We start from the raw sequence: 26,037 nt of genomic DNA, 5'->3' as shown, positions 1-26,037 counted from the left end.
TTGATCAGTATTGCATAAGTTTTGTTCAGACTTTTTTTTTTTCTCCGCGCATAATAGTATGTGTACTGGATGCTTCATAACTAATGTATACTAGCGTAACAAAGGTATAGCGAATCAGGAAGGACGATAACTATGCGCTAACTACACACCAAATCACAATCTGTCTTTACTAGAATGCTAGAGGAGATGGTATAGAAGTTGCAGTTTCTGTAGTGTACTGGAAGGTATACCTGGCTATGCATATGACGCTCAAAATTCCCATCCTCTTGATATATCTGCTGCTATCATGAGTGCGCTGAACTGGTTTAGAGTTGGCCGGGGGCCAACAGCAAAACTGGGATGCTCCCCCGGTACTTCCTCTTTATGGTTTTAAATAGAGTCTAGTGTGTCTAGATAAGGGGCAGATGTCTAAGGGACATCGTCTAGGCAAGCTGTCCAGTGTCAGTATTCCGTGGTGGGCAGTGCCCTTTCAACATAAACCGGAATAATGCTTCCCTCTCTTTCTCCAACTTTGCGGCTACTGTGGCAGATGTCCCCATTTGTGTCATGAAGTTATAAAAATGCGGAAATACAGAACAGAGATTGTTTAGTGGAAGATTAATGAGGGGAGGCAGCCTCCGGGGCTATGAAGTCCAGGCAGGACAATAAGCGGTGTGGGGAGAGGAGCCAGCTGCTTGTCGCTATGAAGTCCAGGCAAGTAAGAATCTTTTTTTAACGAAAGGGAGGGGGACTGATTGAAGCACAGCACGGCAGTTGCTATGATGAGATAGTTTTTAGCTGAGTAGTTTTCTATCATAACTGTGTTACGTTGCTCAGGAATATTTCGTTGTTTGACTACAGGTCCAACCATATTTTCAGTTTCAAAAGATTGGAGCATAGAGGGTTCATGAGGCAGTTACAGTCCTATTGACGTTACCCGGGGAAGGGGAGAGGAGCGATACTGCTCTTTTCGTTAAATGCTGCGCTGCGTTACCAGCAAGCATTCAGTCAGAATAAGGTGAATTGAAAGAAGATCAAGAATGTTTCTTTCTTTCTTCACGGGTGGGGGGAAGAAATGTTTTGAGGAAGGGACTATTTGAACCACGCAGACTCGTTTTAGGGAAGTAAATACGAGTTTGGGAGCTCGCCCAAGAATGCATACTTCAGAGACGTGCTGTGGACTGTGGGAATGCTGGAGTCCCAGTACAACTTAACCCTCCAGACCTCCATGACGCGTTCAGCATTTGATTCTTTGGCTTCTTTTGACTTGTCATTTGCGACTTGTGTCGCTGCGCAGATATTTTTTTAAACGCTTTGGTATTCTATCTAATCTCGTAACCGGAGCTCTGATACAAGCTACAGTATTTGTATACCATCATAAATGCGATCAGCATTCCGTTATATCCTGTCCGGGTCAAGCATGGACGTCATTTTGGCTATAGGGAGCTATGATAGACATGTACCACTGATAAAGCAACCTATGCAAGATCAGCTAGCTCTACGTGGGCAACAGAGAAGTAATTCACAAAGTTTCGCCAGGGACTTTTTCCCTCTCTCCCTGCGCTGACATACAGAAGTTAGGAATGACAGTGTACCAGAGCGATCACAGATTTTGCTTGAAACTTGTGGGCTACAGACTGCCGTAAGGCATACCGTCAATTCGTCCCACTAACCATCCAATATGTTTTAATTGATTTAGTGCTTGCCATGACTGGGAGGACAGTTACCGATAATCGTTAGAAGGTGCCTTTATAGAGATTCAAGAGCATTAGTTGTATAGGGACGGGTAAAAAGAACATTTCACATGATCTCCTACATGTTATGGCAGTTATCATGCTGTAAGTGCTGTTCTAAGCATCGATTTAAACGCGTAGCGCACAGCAGCTGAGGACTGGACGGTGACTGATCAGAAGGGCACAGTAGTGACATGGCAGATGTAAAATCAAGATAATTTACTGACATATTGGTACTAAATGAAGGAAACAAGGATAGATTAACAGAGCCATATAGGAGACAGGAGCTGACGACTCAAATCGAAGGAGGTTAAAAAGAATTTAAGTAAAAAACCAAAATTAAGTGGTTACACCTAAAATTGATAGTCATTCTGGTGCCATAATGAACTACTGAATAAAGAGACAATCTTTCGCCGTGTTTTTGGCATGACAAAAGCACGGATCTTTGGGATGGAAAATACGTGATGCAGGGTTCCCTGCATTTACCGCGTACAGAGACACTACCACTGTCTATTAAAAGATATCTTTTTTACTGCTGAGCTCATGCTGTATTTTCGTACTACATTCGAGTTGCTCTTCTACACAACATACTTCATTTTGCACCTCTCATCTTTCAGTCTATCACTCTCTTCTTGTGTTATATTTATTTAAAGTTTATATGTTTTATAAAGGATCTGATAAGAGATAAACAATGAGAACTTTGATAAATAAAAAACAAGAAAACAAGAAAAAGATATACTATTACGTTTGATAAGCAAGTTAATCATTCTTAACCCTTATAGATAGCAACAGCCTTGAGTCATTACTCATGTCTCTGAAGATATATGGTTACAAGCATAAAAGACCTCCGTTTTTATTGATAAACATAACTATATTTGAACGAATGAGATGTTTTCTTATTTCCTATAGGCAGATGTTTTAAGAATATGTAACTATAAAGATAATGAAAAGATCTTAAAGGTTAATATTAATTATTAAAATTTTGCACAGTAATTATATTGAATTTTTCAGAGTTTATTAACATATTTTTAAACAGATAACTAATTGCTTATCTCAAAGTTTAAATGTTTTTGTTTTATTTTGATAAATTTGGTATTGTCTCTTAGTATGTTAGTTTTATAGAATGCTTGGCCACTCTGTTTATATTTTGTAGAAATTATGTCTTATACTATCATTGTGTGTATTGTGTTTTGTGTGTTATGTGAATTGTAATTTTATTATATTATTATATTTAGTTTGCAAACAAATTATTTTTAACTCATGATTAAAATATAGAGTATCGGGGTAAATACTATAATCGTATTAAGATAGTGTTGTGGTGTTATATAATAAGGATTAATAGAAAAGACAGTATAAATGTGTTTGATATGTTTTCTGACAATTAAAAATGTTCAAGTTAATAATAATTCATTTTGTTCATGTGATGCAGAAATATTATTATTAGATTAGCACGTAGCATTTCATATAAAACTGATGAATTTTTGCATTTGATAACAGCTTATCGCTTATTCTATTCATAGTATTTAGTTTGTGAATTTGTTTGATTCAGAGAGTGTGAGACGCGATACTCAACATTAAGGTTAAAGATATATCATTCAAATTAGATTGCAATATTCTTATAGTTGTGGCTTTGTTTAACTTGTTTGCAGTCTCCTTAATCTAGATTAAGCGAGTAACTGAGTGTCATTAAAGCCTAAATGTATTGTCATAAATAGTACTCTCTATGCCTAGATAACACAATATAAATTCAATCACGAGTTCATACACTGATTTCGAACTTAGGTTTATTTACCTTAATAGGCAGCAGTCTAAACAGGATATGAAGTTTATCAATATACTCGAATTTTTGAGTCAATGTGATGCCATGGATTATTTCAAAATTATTTTGGTTTATTATTATAAGCATGTTTTAAGCTTAATAAAACAAATAATTTATATACCTATTTAAGTTATTGTTAACAGTTAATAGAAGCGATAAGAGCTATGTTAAGTTCATATACTATCTCAAGATACCGCATACTAACAAGATGAAGTGCTAATTCAATACAAGAGATTAAACTATTCAAACTTCGCTTTAGGTTAATTTGATCAGTACTAAGACTACTTCTTGCATTGAAGGACGTGAGCGCAGAGGGAACCAGTTAATACCTCATTCTTTGTGAAGATATGTTGAGCATTTACTTTTTGCGAATTACGCATATATCATAGAATAATCTAATAAAGAATAGCTAGAAGGCCTGAAATGAAAATAACAACACATAATTTAATCACTATGCACAAGATAAGCTTGTGATACTCATAAAGCTATGGTCTATAATACTTGTCACCTTTTAAGCATATTAAATCTAGATGTAATATAAGATTTTGCTTTAACTATACAGCGGCATATAAATTAAGCTATAATAAAACATATTCTTTTTTGATTAAGTATACTAATACTCTGAAATAGTATTATAGAGTTGCATCCAACAGTCATAGTAAATCCTCAACCTGAGAATATAAATATCAACGTATACAATATAAGATGATATCAGTCTTCAGTCAGTGCCAGTACTATCCAGCAGGAACTATAAATGAGAAGTTAACTCGAAGTCGATGTATATTATGAAGAAGACTTCGTTTTCAATACACCTCATATCTTTATCAGTATTGGAAATTAAGTTCAACATCAGAGTATTACAGAATAGGTTATGCTTATTAGACAAGTACCGGAACATGGCATAGACACTGAGAAATAAGAAGCTCATGTTATAAAATATTAGATGGTGTATAGAAATACAAGAAGCGAGTGTGCGTTTTTATCTGATTATGATAACCATAATCTTCAAAGAACATGATAGGACTAAATTCAAAGCTGTTGCATCCTGAAGGTTTAAAACATCAAAATTAAATTGCTTATATAAAAAAGGAAAAGTTCTTATATCCTTGCTTTCCTTGTTGTATTGTTTGATTATTTTGTCGCTGCATTTACATTTGCTTTATCCTTTACAGATTATCTGCTAAAACCTATAACTTTTTAACATTGAACCAAACACAGAGAAGAAAGCGAGAAGCTGAAGTACTGGAGGAGACGGTGGGGGGGGCAAAATGTGGCGAGCGCGTGAAGATGAACCACTCGGAAGGTAGTGAGATAACAGTACAGGCAGCAGATGAGAAAGAAGGAATACTTTAAATATGACAGTGGATGGTGTTCTGTTGGGTTCAAGCATTGGAGAACCTGACTGAATTTGTTCCCCCAGAGTCTGTGCTTTTTGTGTGCATGCAAATGGATGCGAGTGTTCTCTTCTTTTCTGAGGTTAATTGTTTTTGGGCAACTCCATGTCATTACCAGATGCTCATTTAGGTGTTAAACCCACTTAATTTGGGTTTTTACTTTAAATTTCTTTTTTTATTCCTCTCTGCGATTGAGTCGACTCTGTCTCCTAACATTGTGCTCTGTGCTTGCATTTTTCCTCATTGATTATTACAATTCAGTGAAAGTAATTGTGGCTGACTTTTTCCATTTGTGCACCTTACATGGTCCCGTTCGACAGGCACCAGTCTAGGTCTCAGGCCTGTCTACCAACGCGTTTAAATGAATTTAAACAGCATAAATCGATTTAACGCTGACCCGTCCACATACAATGCCTTTATATGCATATAAGAGCACTTTATATCGACTTTCTGTACTCCTCCCAGACGGGAGGAAGTGCACTAACACATCGATAAACAGTTGGATGAGGGTTGTGTGCGACGGATGACGTTTTGGCCTCCGGGCGGTATCCCACAGCTGCAACCAGCGTGACCGCTCTGCAGCATCTGAACTCCGGAATGCAGCGGGCAGGTAACAGAAACCTGCGAACTTTTGAATTACTTCTGTTTGCCCAGCGTGGACTCTGATCAGCATGGGTGCGTGTCCATCCAAAAAGAGCCTCCAGCTCGGACCGTACAGGAGATACGGATCTGAATGTTTATGGGGAGGCAAATTGTTGATCAGAGCTCCGTATAAAGAGATGAAATACCAACGCGTTGAAAAAATCTCAGGCTACACGGTGCATGACAAGTGTAAAGAAGCCAAAGAATCAAATCGGACGCTTGGAGGGAGGAGGGGTATGGGACTCAGCTATCCACAGTCCACAGCAGTTGAAAGATTGCATCTTGGCTGGTCCAAACTCTGTAGGTTTCAAACCAGTGTGGCCGTGGGTTCAGAGAATAGCTCCTCTCTTCCCCCTCCAAAAACATTCACACCAAGCAAAACACACACTAAAAAAAAACACACAACAATAAAACCATCACCCACCACGTGAAAGAAAGGGAACGAACCATTTTTGACTTATTTCAATGGGTCAACTTATGTGACATGATGCCTGACTGGTAGCAACGATGCGCAGCAGTGGAGAGCAGTATACGCTTCTCCCTCCAGTGGTAGACTACATAGGACTGTAATGTCGCTCATAAACCTGATTGCTCCAATGCTTTTTAAAACTGAATATGGGGCCACCTGAGGTAAAACAAGGAAATGATTCCTGGTCACTCCAGTAGATAGGCAGAACGGTAGTAACCATCTTCATACCATAGCAACTGGGGCTGTGCTTCAATAGCCCCTGACCCTTTCTGTGCTAAGAAGATTCTGTATGCCTGGACTGTCATAGCAAGCTGCGGGTCTCTCCTCTCCACCCACACCGCTTATTGTCTGCCTGACTCGTCATTAAAGCGGAGCTGCTCCCCCTATTTTATTCTCACTAACAGCTCTGTTCTTATTCCGGCATTCTTTATACTTCCATGACACAACATGGGGGGGACCTGCCAGTAGCCAGGAAGGTTGGGGAGGGAAGCCACGGGTGGGTTGCTTGAAGGGGCACCCCTGTGAATACGACACGGAGCATGTGTGCTCTGATACACTGGTCTCTAGTCACCTTGCCTATTTCTAGGCGGAAGACTCTAATTTTAGAACATAAAGGAGGGATGCTCGGGGAGTCATTCCAGTTTTGCTTTGTGCCCGGCCAATCTCAGCAGGGGCACTCATGATAGAAGAGAAGTACAGAGGGGGGAGATAACGCGTTCATTTCATGGCTTTTACTCCGGAGAGACGGTACAGAATAGCTGGTAACCAGCTCTGCGATCATGCAAAGCAATGGCCTGTGTGTATGTGGAGTAATCGCCTTTCCGCGCATCCACGTACACATACGCGTGCCCCACAACGGGAAAAAAAAAAAAGCTGACGGCCTCTGGTGTGCATGCTATGGGTCGCCCGGCATACCAGGCGAAAATGGCGCGAAAGGAATTGTCAACGCTGTTGTTTCCAACAGGAGGAAGGAAATCGACTGACGAATTATTAAACACACACAGCACATCACCCCGCGAATAATAAGATTCAACACTGCGATCTACACACGGGGGGCGCGAGAACCAGCGGGAAACCATGGAGAATGCATACGCGAAATAAAAGTCACCCACATGCAACGCTTCAGCAAATACGACGCTAGCTACAGACCATGACCGCACAAACACCAAGAAATCTAGCTCCTAGTGTGGCGCGTGAATATCGATTTTACAATTCAGATTTTAGAAACGATTTTGATAATCGATATATATACGTATGTAGTACGTGGCCACATCAGTTTAAGTTTAACGTGAACCTGGCTTTAATGCATGCAAGGATCCAGTTCATCTGTTAATTTTGCTAGGAGTCCTTTTTCCATTCTGTCCCATTCTTCAGACAGGTAGCTACCTGAAGCTGCTGTTTACCAAAATATGTTACAACAGGGAGCACAATCTTTTTTGTATATCCTGCCAGCTGTTTCCATGTTTATTCTGTTCTGTGCTGATGTCCTGGGCCCATTTTCTCTCCGCATTCATGAATTTACCCACATGTGCAGTGAGAATATTGTGTGCGACTTTCCATTTGTGCACCTCCTACTTGGTCCCGTTGACAGCCACCAGTCTAGGTCTCATGCCTGTCTACCAAGCGCGTTTAAATGAATTTAGAACAGACATTATAATCGATTAACCGCTGATACCCGCTCCTACATACACAAGGCCTTTATATGATAAAAGAGACACTTTATATCGATTTCTGTACTCCTCCAACAGACGGGAGGAAGGTAGTCACTAATAAGACTCAATAATTGAAAAACAGATTGGATTAGGTTAGTGTGGACGGACAAGGGTTGACGCTTTGGCCTCGTCGGGCGGCACCTCAACAGTGCGCACCACTGGTACCGCGTTCCTGGAAGAGCAACTGAACTCGGAATGCTAGCGAATAGTTCACAGAGCACATTAGGAGACAGGAGCTGCGACTCAATCGCAGGAGAGTGAATAAAAAAGAAATTTAAAGTAAAAAACCAAAATTAAGTGGGTTAACACCTAAAATTGATGCATTAAGACATGGAGTTGCCCAAAAACAATTAACCTCAGAAAAAAGAGAACACTCGCCATCCATTTGGCATGCACACAAAAGCAACAGACACTGGGGGAACAAATTCAGGTGCAGGTTCCCAACTGCTTTAACCCACAGAACCACACTCCACTGTCATATCTAAAAAGATATCCTTCTTTCTCACTGCTGCTGCCTGTACTTTCATCTCACTACCTTCCGAGGTTGCTCTTCACGCCCCCACCATTTGCCCCACCTCTCCTCACTTCAGCTCTCTCTCTCTCTGTGTTTTACAAGTTAAAAGTTATAGTTTTTACAGAAATCTGTAAAGGATAAAGCAAATGAAAACAGGACAAAAACAACAAACAACAAGGAAACAAGATAAAAACTTTACTTTGTATAAAGCAAATTAATTATTTTAACCCTTCAGGAATGCAACAGCTGGAATTATTCCTAACTGTCTTGAAGATATGGTTACCAAGCAATAAAAACGCACACTCCGCTTTTATTCCTAACCACCAACTAATATTTGAAACATGAGCTTTTCTTATTTCCATATAGCAGAGTTTTAAAATAATGTTAAATATAAAGTAATGAAAAATGTCTTAAGTTACTAAATTAATATAACAAATTTTGCAAGTAATTATATGAATTTTATCAATTTTTATTAAAAATTTTAAACAAGGTAATAACTTGCTTATTCAAATGTTTAATGTTTTTGTTTATTTTGTATTTGTTTGTCTTATTTTGTATAGTTATAAATAGAATTCTGGCACCATTTGTTTTAATTGTAAGTTTGTCCTGTATATCATGTGTGTTGTAAGTTATGTGTGTCACGTGATTATTTTTAATTATTTTTATTTTGTTGCAACAAAAATCAATTTTATACTCTTTTAAAAATATATGTATATGTGGTACCATACTATTTAAGATCATGGTTGGGGTATAATCATAGGATTATTAGCACCATTTTTTGTGCAAAGTTCAAAAAAATTTCAGTTATAAATATATGTACATATATTTCTGCCTCAACAAATTATGCAATTGCAAACAAAAGCACTCTCTTTTATCAATCATAGTTTTGTTTTGAATTTGTTATTCAAAGAAAAAGTGTAAGAGGAAACCTCAACATTAAGGTAAAGATAATATTAACAAAATGTCAATTTCTTGTGTGGGCTTTTTATAAACTTGTTTGCACTTTTAAATATAGTTATGAGAATGTGATAGCAAAAATGTTTAAAAATAACAATTTATGCATAAAGCTAACCAAATAAATTCAACGAGTTTCCACGTTTTCAACAGGTTTCTACCTTTGGCTCCCAAACATAACAAAGGATCATGAAAGTTTCATACCCTCAAAGCATTTGCATGGATCTGTATTTAAAATTTATTTTGGTTTAATTTTATAGTTGGTTTAATCTTATACACTTTTCTTTTGTTATGTTAAGTTAATGGAAAGCAACGGTTGTTAAAGTTTGTACTTCTAAACAGTTAACAAGAGTGAAGTTGATATCACAAGAAAATTAACTCTAAAAAGTTTGTTAAAATTATGTTACTGACTCTTTTGTTGAAACAGTGTTCAGCAAGGAAAAGCAATACACCTTCTTTTGTAAGATTGTGAGCATTTATTTTAGCCGTTACGCATTACATTTAGTATAAAATATTAGTAGTGCACCTGAAATGAAAATGAACATCTATATAACAATTGCAAAAAGTATAGCTTGTGTTATAAAAGACTTGGTCCCTATTACATTGTAAACACACTAAGTTAATCTGTGTATTAAATTTGGGTTACTAAAAACAAGAGAAATGTAAAAAAAAACAAAAAACCCACCTTTATTATGTTAACTAACTAGCTGTTTAGGTTGCATCCCACAGACTAAAGACACCCGAAGATATCACACCACAAAAATACCAGATGATATCAGTATACAGTGAAGACATCCCCAGCATCAAGAAAAGAAAAATGAAGTGCTTTATAAATAAGAGACTCGTCAAATACACCTCTATCTACCATATATGGACAATTAAGTTAACAATCAGAGTAAGAATAGGTTGCTATCTGCAGTACCACAATGGCCAAACTACAACAGATTGGAAAAGAATTGTTATGCTTGGATATAAAGTGCTGTTATATGTATACATACATACTATACATATATGCCCATATACACTACAAATATCTACGCCATATCTGTATCATTCATATGTATTAATTATTTGAAAGTGCCTCTAAGGATCAATCATAATACTACATTCCTCAGTCATGGTCCCAGACCTAACATTCCAAGGCCCACATATTCTTCTGGGATTGGTAGTCTGTTTTACCATACTTATTGCTGGGGCCTTGATATTTGCCTCTATTCGCTATTTGCCCCCTGTTATAATGGAATATACTCAGATAAATGTTATTTTTGCCAAGCCGGAAGTTTAGGCCTTAGAGGGGGATGTGATTAATCTCTGAGTAAAAGTATTGCCAAACTTAAAACGAACAAAGGTATTGTCAGCGTTAGGCCTCAAACCTACGCTTTGCAAAGGCAAAAATGCCACGCTTTGCAGAGGTGAAGAGGGCACGCTTTGCAGAAGTAAGCTAAGACTTGTGATCAAAACGCGCTGCAACCAGATAACACATTCTAACTCCTTTAAAGCGAGATAAGTTGTGCCTCTGGGCACAGCTTGTCTAACCCAATTGGCTACAAGAAAAAAAGTAAGTATAAATTATACGGCCAAGGCGACAACGCTAACCACAACAAAGATTTGGCTGGCCTAATTGGTCGGTCTGTTTTAAGAGATGTCAGATCAGATAAAAAGTACAAAGGCATGGGACTGTGTGTGTGTTTCGGTCATAAGGGAAATCTGACCCACACTCCCTGAACTGAAGGGACGAGCACATTGCAACCGTCGGTACCTGGCCAGTGCGGAAAGTGGCCGACTGAAGGGTAATGTATTTTCAGGCGAATGCAGGGTAAGGTTGTGGAGTAAAGAAGTCTGGCTGCTCAGGCAGAATTGATCTCAAGTTGTATCAATACTGTAGTGTTAAGATAGTAGTAAATAGCTAATGAATAATAATTGTACATGTACTTGTGCGTGTCTTCAGTATAACTTGCCATTTATATTAATCTTTATTCAGTGCTGGTCTTTAATCTTGTTCTTCTTATTTTGTCTGTGTTGCCTTTATAGTCGAAAGTCATTAAAACCTTTTTTGAGGAATAATCAGTAGTTTTAATTTTTCTTATATGGGCACTACTCAACCTCATTACATCTGTGTTGGGAAGTAGTGATCACCCAGGACCCAATTAGGGTCCTGACACGTGCCTCCCTCCTCCTTTATCTCTGCACTTGCATAACACATCTTAGTTATGTCATATCCATATCACAAGCATAATTCCATAAAGAATATGGAGTGTAAGTCACAAGTACAACTGAGGATAAGGTGGTAGAAGCCATGGCACTAGCAAACTCTTGAACCAGTAGACAGTCCAGGACTGAGAGGCAAAGCAGTTCCGATGATGCCCGGTTTGCGACCAGCATGGAGACTGTCAACGCTGATAGATGTCATCGGTATTGGACTCGGTATATGCCCCATGGTCAAAACGGGAGTTGATCATACAGGATCTCGCAGCTCTTAGGGCAGCACAGGGGAACTCTGACTCGATCCACATGAAGTGAGAAGGAACTGAGGGGCTGAGGTGCTACTGCCCTTATATGGCTAGGGCCGCAGGTAAAGAGTGTCTCCCCTATTGGTACTGCTAGGCAAACTTCTTCAGCTCCAGTGCACTGGGTGCACCCACTCAGTATGGAATCACTGCCTTGCTTGCCTGGTAACTGTTGGGTGTGGATAAAAGCTGACCAATTGTAGGTTTTCTTCCTGGTGTACTCAAGTGATGACAATGAGCAATTTCTGTTAATTGATTAAGGGACATAGAAGCAGAAGCGAATAAGATTGTGTGAGTTTCTTTAAAAGAATGTTATGGTTATAAAAATGTGTACGCAAAGTCTGCTTCCACAGCCCCATGTGGAGGGAAGGCATGTTGCACTGGTTTCACTTGCCCAGTTTTGCTCTTTTGGGAGGTTTAAGTCCCATTTTACTTCTAGTTGCGCCTCTGGTAGTGAGCACAGGGCTGTCAGTCATGAGGCTTTCAGTGTACTGTTCGCCTAAGTTAGGGCTCCTAAAAGGACCCAGATTTCCTATGCTGTTAATTGTTGCATTGAAGATATTTGGAGTAGTTAGTTTCAGTAACAGGTATCGTAGTGTTGCTGATCCCTCTTGAGATCTCAGCAGGGTATGACCATCTGGGCACCTAATTCTCATTATTTTAAATGGGAGTAAGGTGCCTAGGATCTTTTGAAAACACCCCTACACATACTTGACCACACTAGACACCCCTAGGTATCGTTAGGTAACTAAATACGTATTAGATACTTCTCTAGAAACAGTACAGGGTCTGCTTACCCAACCCTTCTCTCGTTATTCACTGTCACTGTTGCCACCTGATGGCCAAATGAAAACTTATTCAACTAAAATTTCAAACGCTATAGCCAGCTTGTCTTCACTACTGTGCTACATCAGGGCAGCTGCGCTCTCCTGTTGACGTGAATACTCCACTTCTAGGAGAGGCACGGAAGCTATGTCAGCAGAAGAGCATCTCCCGGTGAAAGCACAGTGCAGACACCATTTTAAATCGAGGTCACTTGTGTTGCTCAGAGGGGTGTTTTTTCCACACCCGAGGGATGTAAGTTACATTGATTTAAGCGGTGGTGTAGACAAGCCCTCTCTCTTGCTTATAAGCACCCAAACCTCTCCATCCATTTTATGTCCACACCCATAAAGCTTCTGGATTTTTTCTAGTAACTAAATATTCATATTTTAGGTTGTTCATTTCTTTACTAGCATAATGACCCGGGAGCATTCCTTCCCCACTGATGACTAGGATTTTGGAACAACTAAAGAGACTTTACACAGAGAATCTTTGCAAGGGTTTTATACTGAGCCTAGTTCATACTGGAATAGGGAGTGCTATGTGAACACTCAAACAGTGCAAAGGTGATGAACAATGCTCATAGCTGTTGGCCACAGCTGAATTTCAATGTTTTGTTATATCCCCAGTAACTGAGGACATAATCAGACCAATGCACAGATAGCATTGGCTGGACTGTCGTGAAATCATATGGTTTAGCTTTGCTCCAAGTGGGTGTAATATCTGATATTTTTTGCAAAACTCTTACAGAAGCAAAGTTTTTGTGCAAAAGGAGTACACATACTACATTTTTCCAGCAGCATGAATTGTAGAACATGTAAAAATCACACCCACCCACACCCACAAGAATATGCAAGGAACCTTTGCTCCCCTCTCACTTCCTGTATCCTCAGTGAGTTCAAGTGCATCTTATGCTGACAAGGTTGCTCGTCAACCAGTTACTTGATTGCCACACACTGTTGATAACTGGACACTCCTGAGCCTGTTGGAACTCAGACGCCTCAGTGAAGGCTCTTCCTATAAAAGTGCTATTTTGTTTACCCTTCCTTAGGAGAATAAGAACATGTTCATCTGCAACAGACTTTCAGAAAGGAATATCTTCCCTAGATCCATGACTGATTGATTCCAACGAATTTGATTATGACTCATTTAACATTGCTCTGTGCCTTTCCAGGACAAGCCGGTAGTTAGATGTTCTCACTCCACATCTATAAACACCACTTTTTATGAATATGCAAAACAGACTTACATGAGAAAGGCGACAAGTATTTCTAAACAGATCCGAAGACCAGGGTTCTATGGAGAATATTAACTCTATGGAATTGCCACTGCAAGCAGATCATTTTGTTTTTAAAAAAAACAAATGTTTTTAAATTTAAAACTCAGTCCAAGATAGTCATTTGGAAATACTACAGTAGAACCTCAGAGTTACGAACACCTTGGCAAGGGAAGTTGTTCGTATCTCTGAAATGTTCGTAACTCTGAACAAAATGTTAGAGTTGTCCTTTCAAAAGTTTACAACAGAACATCAGCTCTGAAACTTTACTATGCAAAAGAAAAATGTTATTTTTAAGCCTCTTAATTTAAATGAAACAAGCACAGCAATAGTTTCTTTGCCTTGTCAATTTTTTTTTTAAACTTTTTCTATTTTTTTTTTTTAGTAGTTTACATTTACCACGGGACTGTATTTGCCTTTTGAGGGTGTGGGAGGTCTCTGCTGCTGCCCGATTGTTTACTTCCCATTCCAAATGAGGTGAGTGATAGACTGGTCAGTTTGTAACTCTGCTGTTCATAACTCTGAGGTTCTACTGTACTGTATTATTCTAGTACAGCAGCCCTAAAAAATGTAGCCATTTAACATCCAAATTAGTTCTTAATCTTCTCCAGTGAGCAATCATAGTTGAAGATAGAAGAAAACATGAACACTATGGGCTTCACCTTGATCCATTTGCCGTCAATGGCAAAACACTTAGAGTGGGACCTGCAAATGTATTTACGTGCCTAAATCCCAAACTTTTAGGCTACTAAGTCTGGTTTCTGTGCCATGCAGTTTTGGCTCTACTACGATCCACGAAATTCCCACTGAGCCTCGTAAGCTCCTAAACGCACTTGACACCTAAATTTTCAGGGTAAACTTTCCCTGGGTGCCTAAATTTCTGCCTCTGAGCATGCACACTCCTGCCTCCCTGTAGGCATCCAGATGTCCATCTCCTGGCTGGCCATGCACTAGATTGAATCATAAACCAGACAAGTCAAGTGACTTAATACTTCTCACACGCAGGACCCAATATGGTAGGCAGCTTCTGAGCACACCAACATGACTGGGCCCCAGTCAAAATCCCACCACCACTAGAAAAGCTGTGAAGGTAGTGTCCACCTTATACCTTTAGCCCAAAGGTTAGAGCACTCACCTGGGATATGGAAGGCCAACACTCAATTCCCCCCTCACTGCTGGAGGGGGAGAAGGAGGGCCCTCTTCAAATCCTACCTCTCAGGTGAGTACTTTAACCATTGAGCTATGGATATTCTGAGGTGGGACACCCTCAATCTCTCATTTTAGAGCTGGTCTTCTGTGGCTAAATCAAGCCATTGGGCTAGAAATAAGACAGTGACTGTGTAGTCCATTGGTTAGGTCACCCACTTGCCGGGTTAAAAGATGCCAGTCCAGTCCCCCTGCTCCAAACACTCTATTATTTATTCACTTGGGAATAGCTTCAACTGGAGAGACTGGGGGAACTTTAGATCAGACTATCCCATAGCTCAGTGGTTAAAGCACCCATCTTAGAGGTAGACCTTTGTTCAAATCATTTCTTCTCCTCTTGCAGAGAGAGGAGAATATAACCTGGGTCTCCCACATCCCAGGCAAGTTTTTTTTACCCCTGCGCTAAAAATTATAAGGTGGGCATGTCTCCTCCCTTAGCCCTAGGTGCTTAAACTGCCTGACTTCAGGTGGCACATTCCTTTTAGTGGCTCACTACGCAGAGCTAGGTGCCCATCTCCAAGAGAGGGGCAGGGCTTAGCGCATACCCTTCTGGTTAGCATCTTCCATAGACTAGCTTAGGGGGCTCCTCGCTTAGCGTGATGGCTTTTGTGGGTCGCATTCTTAGATGCCCCCCTTTCTCTTCTCATTGATTGCACGGGGACTCTGGGCATCTGACTCAGCTTTGTAAATGGCAGTGTTGTTCCTGTTATTTTCTAGCTTACAAATTAGGTGCTATGATGCTGAGAGCTGCAATGCCTAAGTGCCTTTGTGGATCCCACCTTGACAAGAGAAAAGGGTAAAGAAGGGTTGAGAGACAAAGAGAAGTAGTAAAAATTAGATGAAAGTTACCAAACGGATCTATTGTCTTGCCTTTGATAAGGAGCATCTTCTTCCCCCGTTCTTCAGACATCTGTTGATACCAATTGCAGCAATGCACTCATATCAACTAACAACAGATCTAGATAATACATGGCTGTAGATTGAAATTCTAAAATTCTAAGAGTAACTCTATAGATTAAAACTACAGAACAATCTCTTTCTTTAAACAAACGTCTATGAACCCTGCAATGAAAGTGTGTAGTAATAAGATTGTTCTAGTAAATCACCACTCCATTTTTCTAAATAGCAGTTCTTAATTTTATATTTGCGTTGTAAAAACAAAACATTAAAATGTGTAGCAAGAGTGCAATTCTCACTTTAGTTATTCTTGTCCTTCTAAGTTCTTTTCTAACTCTCACCTACCCCATCTATGGCAACTTTTAAAGCAGTGGCTCTCAACCTTTCCAGACTACTGTATCCCTTTCAGGAATTGAGGTCTTGCATACCCCCAAGTTTCACCTCACTTCAAAACTACTTGGTTACAAAAGCAGACAAAAATACAAAAGTGTCACAGCACACCATTATTGAAAAATTGCTTTCTTCCTCATTTTCACCATATAATTAGAAAAACGATTCAAATATAAATAGTGTACTTACATTTCAGTGTACAGTATAAAGGGCAGTATAAACAAGTCATCTGTATGAAATTTTAGTTTGTACTGACTTCACTGGTGCTTTTTATATAGTCTGTTGTAAAACTAGGCAAATATCAAAGATGAGCTGATATACCCCCTGGAAGACCTCTAAGCACTTCCTAGGGTACACATAGCCCTCATTGAGAACCACTGTTTTAAAGCATTTGCCCTTAAAACATCTCTGTGAGAAAGATAACAGTTAAAACATTCAAAGATGTGCAACTTTCAAAGAAAATGAAGAGCTCTGGAATAATATTTAACACTTACCATAGCACCTTTCATTGGGAAATCTCACAGTGCTTAACAGGAGAAAACACTGATCTCTGTTTTCCAAATGAGGAAACCAAGGCTAATGACCCAGTTCAGCAAAGTTTATACTTAAATTTCAACCAGTGCATAACTCCATGGCTATTTGGCAATGCACTGAAGCTTGACTTTATGAGTATGCTTTAGTTTAATTGAAATCTATGGGACTTAAGTACATGCTTAAGTCCTTGGTTAAATCCCAGGCAAAACAGTGAACAAGAGTACATTATAGCTAAATCCTCACTCCGGACTTCAGGAGCAAGTCCACTGTGTGCTATGAAGCAGGGATCTTAGGCTGGCATTTCAGAACCTGTTCTCTCACAAGAATCTCCATCTTATAGATTCAGACTCTTAAGACTGGAAGGGACCTCGAGAGGTCATTGAGTCCAGTCTCCTGCCCTCATGGCAGGACCAAATACTGTCTAGACCATCCCTGATAGACATTTATCTAACCTACTCTTAAATATCTCCAGAGGTGGAGATTCCACAACCTCCCTAGGCAATTTATTCCTATAACTATCTTGTTTGAGATGTACCACTGGGATAGATTTAACAAGTGATGATATGTGCTTGGAGTGTAACCTAGTGTGCTGGAGAAAATGAGAGTAAAACTATAATACAGTTGAAAGAAACAGCTTCACGAAGGGCCAGGGCTATTCACTCCAACTCTTACAAAGAGGAAGTGCATTAAGATAGCTATAAAAGTACAAATTCTGACAAAGAGCAGGGCTTTTGAAATAAGCCTATAAACTTTAATATTATGGTGTGAATGGTCAGGATCCTTAGTTCGCAAGTAAGGCATTTTCTTAATTACGTCTACTGAAATAACAGCAACATAAAAACAATAACCAGTAAGAACAATATCACTTGGCAAGCTGATAGCTTGTCTATATGGTGCAGCAATGCAGACTACAGAGGTGTGATTTCTACAGTGCACTAGCACATTACACATTAGCTGGTCTGTGTAGACCCTGCTGGTGCACACTAAAAGTTCTCTAGTGTACCTTAACGGAGAGCTGTTTAAAATAGAAAAATGTTGTAAGTACACTATGGAAGTCTCAGCGTGCATCAGCAGGGTCTACATGAACCAATTAATGTATCTCACACTGATGTGCTTTAGAAATCACAACCCAGTAATGTGCATTGCCCCACTGTGTAGACATGCACGGATTTTAGCATTTTGGCCTCAGTTGAGGAAAGCACTTAAGCACATACTTAAATCCATCCCTGCTAAAGCACATGCTTAAATGTCTGAACAGCCATGCTTTCCTGACTTAGAGACTCAATGGAAACAAATGAAACAGGGACATCTACTGAAATGTCAAAGTAAGTTAATATTGAAAGCTTGCTAATTTCCATTGATGCTAATACCATCAATTGTAAGTGATAAAACTGTTGTATACTTTGATAAAATATAATCATTCAGAAGATATAATTTAACAAGCCAGTTCTCCAAATAATTAGTCTTCATAATCGTTTACTCTTTGCTTATGCCTAACCCTGCCCATGTCCTATAAGCACCTAGAAAAATCCCTGGTTTGATTGAAATAAACTTTAGTTCTACCAGATAAACAGCAAAAAAGACTGACTTCAGTGGCAGCATGATCAGGCCCAAAGTCAACCTTTTGTTATGTTTTCTAGATAGCAAGCAACAAAATCAGCATCAAAGACTTTCTCAAAGGCATGTCTCTGTTTTAGTTGCTACATGCAACTAAGAGAAATTCCCTTTCTAGTTCTGCAGTCCTAGAGCTCTTATCCTGCGATAACTTTGACTTTAGCCACATACACATTCATGTCGCAGGACTGCTCAAATAAGCACACATATATGCAAAAATCTGCATTGTTCCTCAGAAGTAATTTAACAAAATGTTTCAAACACTTTGGGGAGACCCAATCCTGGTAGCCTTATACAAAAGAAGAATCCCACTGAAATCAATAGGACTTTACATACAAGTAGAGAGAGCAGGTTTTGATTCTGTGTCTCACTTGTAACCAGGATCTTTGTAATATACAAACATTTCCTATTATTTAAACAGCATCTCCCCAAAATTCATACTGTAACCAGTAAAGGAAAATTTAAAATACCAGCATATGTAAGAGAAACACGTCTCCACCTTTGCAGATTTAAAAAAAGTAATTCCTTATGAACCAAAATGCTAAATTTCGTTTCAAACCACCATCAGATTGCAATGAACTAGAACAGCCAGAAGATGGTGCTCATTTGCTTTGACTTTGTTCATTGTTTAGCTCCAAGATTCACAACACAAGGTCTACAAAATTCACAATAAAAATAAAAGTATAAAGAAATTGTACTTGCTGTCATCAATTGAGAAGAATTTTATGAAATTAAAAAAATCCAAAATACAACCCAAAGTATGGGTTCTATAAGTGTAGTTCAAAGGACTGATCTTCAGAAATTCAAATCCCCACGCTGAAGTACAGTTTTTTCATTTGGACCAACACTATTAAAAATGGGTGCCTAAAATCAGGCTCCTACATCCACATTTAGGCCCTGATCCTGCAAAGTTAAGGATGTGTGAACATTTTTATGGGCCAGATCCTCAGCTAACTTAGCAGAGTTCTATTGACTTCAACTGAGCTATGCTGATTTATCAATTGAGAATCAAGCACTATAATCTAAATGAGGCTATTCTCAGTACATAAAATTAAGGATGTGCATACATTTTTGCAGGATCAGGGCCTTTGATGCCTACATGAAGAGCCTGATCTACAAAAGTACTGAGCACCCAGCAACCTCTATTTACTTCAGTAAGATCTTTTGAAAATCAGGCTGCTTATTTCAGTGCCTAACTATGGATTTATCAACTTAACATTAAGGATTCATTTTTTTAAAGTCTTGGTCTTATTTTTGTTTGCATCATTGACTTTGAAGACTAAGTATACAAAGTTGATTAAATATTTTTTTAAAAGGGAAAGGAAAGTTATAATGGATGTTCTTTATAATCCAACTATTTCTGTTCACAAACAAATATATCCTAGTTATTATTTCATTTACAAAACAATTTGAAGACCGTATACAAAACAAAATATATGTATAATAAAAAACTCAGTTTTAAAATCAGTGCTAATTTTTAAACCAGCTCTTCACAGCAGATATTCTGGATGGAAAAATACATACTTTAAATTATTTTCTTTTTTGCTTAAAAGTTTCAATTTTGCAAGCCATTTACATTAAAATTAAAAAACATTCAAAAGGTGTACAAAGCCTCATTGTATTCTTTTAAAAAGGAACTGTTTTGGGACCTCTAATATAATATTCTATGGACTGTGGGATTAAAGCATCCTTTGAGGTTTGACATACTAGTCCAGATGTCATCACAGCTGCATATTTTGGACGTGCATTGCGAAAGGGAATATGCTAAAGGCACTACTGGTTTTCTTGATTTAGCCTTGAGTAAATTCCACCGCTAGTAACTGACTCTTTACTCGGAAAGTAAGAAGCATCCTTGATCACTCCTGAAAAGGAGTAGTCCATTGCTGGGTGAAAAGACAAAGCTGGAACCAGTCCAGGTGTTAAGTAGGGTGACATAAATCCAGGCAGACCTCTTCCAGGGGTAGAATAAGCCAGTTTTAGAGGGCTAATCCCCAGTCTAGGGTTTAGGCCATAAAGATTTGTTGCATTTCCAAATGATGTAGAACTGGTTTGAAGAGGGGAGAAAGCTGATGTATTGCCAAATGCTCCAACACCTAATCCTGTGAGGCTAAAATTAGAGGCTCTCTGTAAAGCACTAAGTTCAGATCTAGATGGGTTTGCAAAGTCTTTGACATTTTGTTTATTCTCTTTCCTATTCAAAATCTGTTCTATGGCTTGGACCACATCTCCTTTGCAGAACTGCAGGATACTCTTCAGCTTGCTTCGTTTATGACTAGGAAAGACTTTGGTGAGAATGCCAAGTGGGTCTTTTTGTCCTGAAGCGGCAGCAGGCGGACTGGAATTGGGGGCAGCAAAATCCTTGGACCATTCACTTTCATTTCCTGATTCCATGTCTGAAGAACAAGGAGATCCTGAACTTTCAACACCTTCCAACTGCTGTTCCAGATTAGGACACTGAACAGTCTCTCCCTTTTCTGAGATTTCCAGGCCAGACAACTTCACTCTATAGCTTCCACTAGCTTCTGCTGACTCAGGCGAAGATATCAGGGGAGGAGGATGTGATAGGACTACAGGACCTTCCAACACCCTGAAGTACGATTCATACTTCTGCACTTGCTCTTCTGGAAAAAAAAAAAAAAAAAAAAAAAAAGATTAATTTAGTCTAAAATTTCCCCACTAGCCGTCAAAAGCCTTATAAATAGCTACCAAAATTTCTACACAGTACACATTACACTTCCCAAGAAAAGATATAGGGTGAAATCCGAGTCCTATTGAAGTAAACAGTAAAACTGGCAAGGACTCCAACTGAGCCATGATTTTATCCCTTGGTGTTCGAAGCAATGAACAGTGTAATGAAGACTGAAATCTGAAAAATGACTAAATAAAAAATTGCACCTTTGTACACAATGGATCCTTGCCCAGATTCTCATTCATTTCAATGGAGCTATGCTGGTATACAATAAGAAAACATCAGATTCCCCCCGTTTATTCAATTGTATCAGCTCACTTAAGTGATGAAACAGCCACGTTGGCTCTGCAGGGCTAAGAGAACAGGCAGGATTCTCCTCCTTCTTGTTCTTCATCAACAGAATTACTGCCTAAGTTCACCTGCGTCTGACGAAGTGGGTATTCACCCACGAAAGCTCACGCTCCAAAACCTCTGTTAGTCTATAAGGTGCCACAGGATTCTCTGCTGCTTGCCTAAGTTCAGACTTTCATTAGAATGCTCAGTGCCATTTTGTGTGGAAAATTGAGGAAATGCCTTCCAGTTGATTTTGACTTGGGGGAGACTGAGGAGGGGAAGCAGAAAATCAGCTTAGTCCTCCCCACTCGAGTTATTTTTCTTCTTCATGAGAATAAAAAGTGATTCATTTAAAAAAAAAAAAACCCTGAACAATGGATGATGCTCACTGAGTAACATTCTTTCATCTAAAGGGAAAGATCCAGATAGTTTTAGCTGAGATACAGACAGATGAGGCAGCTGAAATTAAAATGAATAATGATGCAAGACTTTCTAAATTGTTCAGCATAGTACTTACATCATGTCAATACTTTTTAGGGAGGCCATAAATAAATATCGGACATGCCTAGAACAAAAATTTAGGCCCCTATCCGTCTATTGCTCCCATGCAGGTTAACACTTGTGCCTGCACAGCCACACTGATTTCACTGGGGCTCTCCATGGGCACAAGGTTCTACCTGTGCACACAAGATACAGAATTAAGGCTTTAATGGTTAATTAGAGGAAAATCCACATAATTTCATTGTAGCATAAATGTGGAGCTTCTATTTTTGGTATTTTATTAATTTAAATTTTCCAAGGGTTATTTTTAGGAATTTTTGCACTTTATATAGCTATCCAAAAATCAAGGTTCCCCCGCCCCTTGTATATACTGTAATGAGTAATCTTTTTGTCATGTTCCTTTAACACCTTACTGTTTCAAACAGCATGACATTAAAGTGTACTAGGGAACCTCTAGTGTACTACAGCAAGATCGACATGGACCAATTAAGGCTAAACATGTTAGCACATTTTAGAAATCACACCCACTGCAGTCTGCATTACTGTTCTATGTAGACAAGTTGTTAAACACAAATAACCATTTCCAGTGTTTATTGGATAAAAACTGGTTTATTATCCGTTAAAACCTAAAATCAGAAGCCCCACAAACATGTAAATATTGAAAACTTTCTCGTATTTGCACAATCCTCTTAGCAATCATCCCACATAGACTTTCAGTGTTTAAAAACGAAGGTTCCAATCCTGCAAAGGCTTATAAGCATATGTAGTCCCATAACGGCTGATTTTGCACCCACTAAAGTAAACAAGAGTTTTGCCACTGATTTCAGTGATGTTTAAGCCTTTGCAGGATCAGAGACCACTGAATGATCTCCCATACATGCATGATCCTTAACACACTGAAGCACATTTGGAACAGCTATAGTCAAGATTTGTCAAAATAAAGTATAGCTCAATTAATGTTAGCATTTCTAGATTTAAGAAGATTCCTTAGGTCATGTTACTTTCTTTGACATATCAAATACCCAAATGTGTATGCGAGTCTTTCAGTTAACTTTGTAGTATAACAAAACTATTGCCAAAAGCAAGGATTAAGGACCTGATGCTGCCATCCTTAGTCTCTATAGTCCAGTGTAGTTTAAATGGACTTCACCCTTAAGTATGAATTTGCAAGATAAATTTTAACAAAAATGCAAGAAAAATCAGCAGGAGTCATTGTTTTTGTTTTAAGACAAGCTATCTACTTCTTTGTGGCATCATGATATCAACTTCATAAACACAATACTCCTAAACATACAAAATGGTTTCTTGCATCTAAAATTTTTTTTAAACTGATCATCTCTTATTTTATTTGTAAAAGCTGCATTATGTATATTATATAGATAACATATTGCTTACTATACTTACTATGCAACAGTTGCATATGTACCCAGTATCCTGCATAATAACATAACATTGCACATTTAGCATTTATATATACACATGCAAAAATAAAAACTCTGATCTCACAAACCCTTAAGCACTTTACTTATCTGAATTATCCCACCAGTGGGACTACTCGTGCTTAAACACGTGCATAAATGTTGACAAAACTGAAGCCATATATCACTGATATAATCTTAAACTTATCAATACACTGTATATTACATTAAACATGAAATTTCCTATTTTACTGCATAACATATTGCATTTTGTTATATCACGTGTGTGCATATGTATATCATACACACACGCCAAAATGCAAGATACTACATATAGAATCAATAGGAAAGTGCAATATTTATATAAAAACATAAATGTGTTTATGCACTGTGCATATCATTCATGCACAAAATGCAATACACTGCCTATATGCCATAAATATGCAGTATATATATACATACAGTACTGGTACAACGTGCAACCTGGACTAGGTTTTTAGAAGCTCAGTGCATGAGGCTCTTTTGCAAACCTGGCAGTAAGCGTCAGGCTAGGACCCGCTGGGTGCTGAGCACGGATAAGGTTCTGATTGGGAGCCTACAGGGGAGCAGACTCTGTTGGGTATCTGGCCCCACACGTGTATAACACCAGAGTGGTTCCCCGAATCGCCAAGCTGCCTGTCCGCACGGCCTGTGATCAGCCTCTCCAGGCGCACACAGCTCGCACCCGGTGAGGGAAATCGTGGCCACCTGAAATCAGGATCAGCCGCAGAGGGGCCAGGATTTCGGCCCTGCTGCGGTCCGCTCCTGCCCCGCCCGCGCGGCTCGCAGCGTCGCACACCTCTTCTCCCGGCTGGAGCCTCCGCGCTCGCGGCCCGCACGCGGCGCCCGCCCGGCAGCTCCGGGCCCCTGGCCGCCAGGCTCAGCGCCGCCTCCCCGCGGGCGTCGGGCGGGCGCTGCTGGAGGAGGTGCTGGAGCTCCCGGGTCTCGCTCTCCTCCTGCGCCTGCTGCCGGCGCAGCGCCACCTGCGCGGCCATGACCCGCTGGCGCTCGGCGATCAGCGCGCACTTGGCGCAAGCACAGTCCCGCCAGCGGCAGAAGCGCTTGTGGCCCTTGAGCGCGGACACCACGCCGTGGTTCCGGCAGCGGGCGCACTTCGGGGTTCGCGGCGAGCAGGCGCCGCGCTCCGGGCACCCAGCCGCCGGGCAGCAGAGGCTGGAGCCGCCAGTGGCTGCAGCCCGCAAGAAGAGGCTGGGCGGGCGGAGGAAGGCGGGAGGCACGGACAGCGCCGGAGCTGGGGGCGGAAGGGTGGCCAGCCCCGGGGGCAGCAGCTGGGAGCTGCCCGGCTCCATGCCCGCAGAGAGGAGCCCGGTCACCGCACAGCTCCGCGAGCCTCGAGGAGGAGAATCGCCGCCGTCTGCCCCTTTTTCCCTCCCGGTGCGGGGAGTTAAGCGTCTCCTGGGTGGAGCGGGGCGCAGCGCCACGCCCCTTGAAAGGGGACTGCCCCCAAAAGGGAGGCGGGCTGGTGGCGCATGGTCGACACCGCTGCTTGGTGGGAGCCAACAAGGTTGTTCCACACTGACGAGAGAATGGGACTCATTTATGAGAGAGTTCAGGTAAATAGGGCGAGAGCTGCATATGTTTTCCCTCCTCCACAGCACTTCCCTGTTCCCATCCAGCCTGACTCAGGGCCTGGTTCTGCAAACCCTTAAGACCATGCTTAAACCCTGGCAGCATTAAGCCTACAAATATGGGCCCACCACCATCTGGGATAGGGGAGACTCAAGTTCAGTTCCCCTTCTGCCGGAGGAGATGAAAGCATTTCAGCTGAGCCATAGAGTTTAATGCTAGAGGGGCCCACCAGATTATCTAATCCAGAGGTTCTCAAACTATGGGGTGGGCCAATCAAGGAAGGTTTTGGTTTTTTTTTTAAAGCACTCCGGCTCTCAGCCCCAGGTACTGAGGCTCCTTGTTAGGGCACCCACCTGGGAGGAGGGAATCTCAGGGTCCAGGCTCCCTGCTCTAATGACTCGATTTAGCCACAGTGGCATATCTTCAACAGGAGAAACTGAGGGAGCCCCAAATCCAAATATTCTACAGCTAGGTGATTAGAGCATTCTCCGGAGAGAGGTGGGAGACTCCTCTTCAGATCAGGAAATTGGAATGAGTTTAGGTGCCTGCAGAGTTCAGGCGGAGTTTTGTGGTTCGGAGTGGAGCCTAAAACTAGGATTTAGGCATCTAAGTAGTGCTTAATTTGTGCCAGGGCTGAGTCCCAGCGCCTCCAGGTTTGGCAGTTCACAGCCCCGGCACCTCTGGGCTTGCTGCGTCAGTTAAGCAAGTAAAAAAAGTTGCTTGTTCTCTGGCACTTCTTCCTTGACAAATTAAGCATTGCATCTATGTCCCTTTGTGGATCCAGGCCTTAGTGTTTAAAGCCATGGCTACACTGGCGCTTTACAGCGCTGCAACTTTCGCGCTCAGGGGTGTGAAAAAAACACACCTCTGAGCGCTGCAAGATACAGCGCTGTAAAGACTCAGTGTAAACAGTGCCACAGCACTGGGAGCGTGGCTCCCAGCGCTGCAAGCTGCACCCGTAGAGGATGTGGAGTACATGCAGCGCTGGGAGAGCTCTTTCCCAGC

At 40.4% G+C, this 26,037-nt stretch overlaps 1 protein-coding gene across 1 annotated transcript; it reads right to left on the bottom strand.

Moving 5' to 3' along the window:
* Nucleotides 1–19,777: 19,777 nt before the first annotated feature.
* Nucleotides 19,778–24,934, bottom strand: DMRTA1 (DMRT like family A1). The gene is given in 4 exon segments (XM_075067371.1): nucleotides 19,778–21,083; nucleotides 24,242–24,800; nucleotides 24,802–24,856; nucleotides 24,858–24,934. Coding segments are annotated over 4 exon segments (1,539 nt in total). The 3' UTR covers nucleotides 19,778–20,235.
* Between the last annotated feature and the right edge of the window lie 1,103 nt (nucleotides 24,935–26,037).

The sequence above is a fragment of the Chelonoidis abingdonii genome, chromosome 6, assembly GCF_003597395.2.
Source record: "Chelonoidis abingdonii isolate Lonesome George chromosome 6, CheloAbing_2.0, whole genome shotgun sequence".
NCBI lineage: Eukaryota > Metazoa > Chordata > Testudines > Testudinidae > Chelonoidis > Chelonoidis abingdonii.
This window is presented reverse-complemented; position numbering and strand designations above follow the sequence as displayed.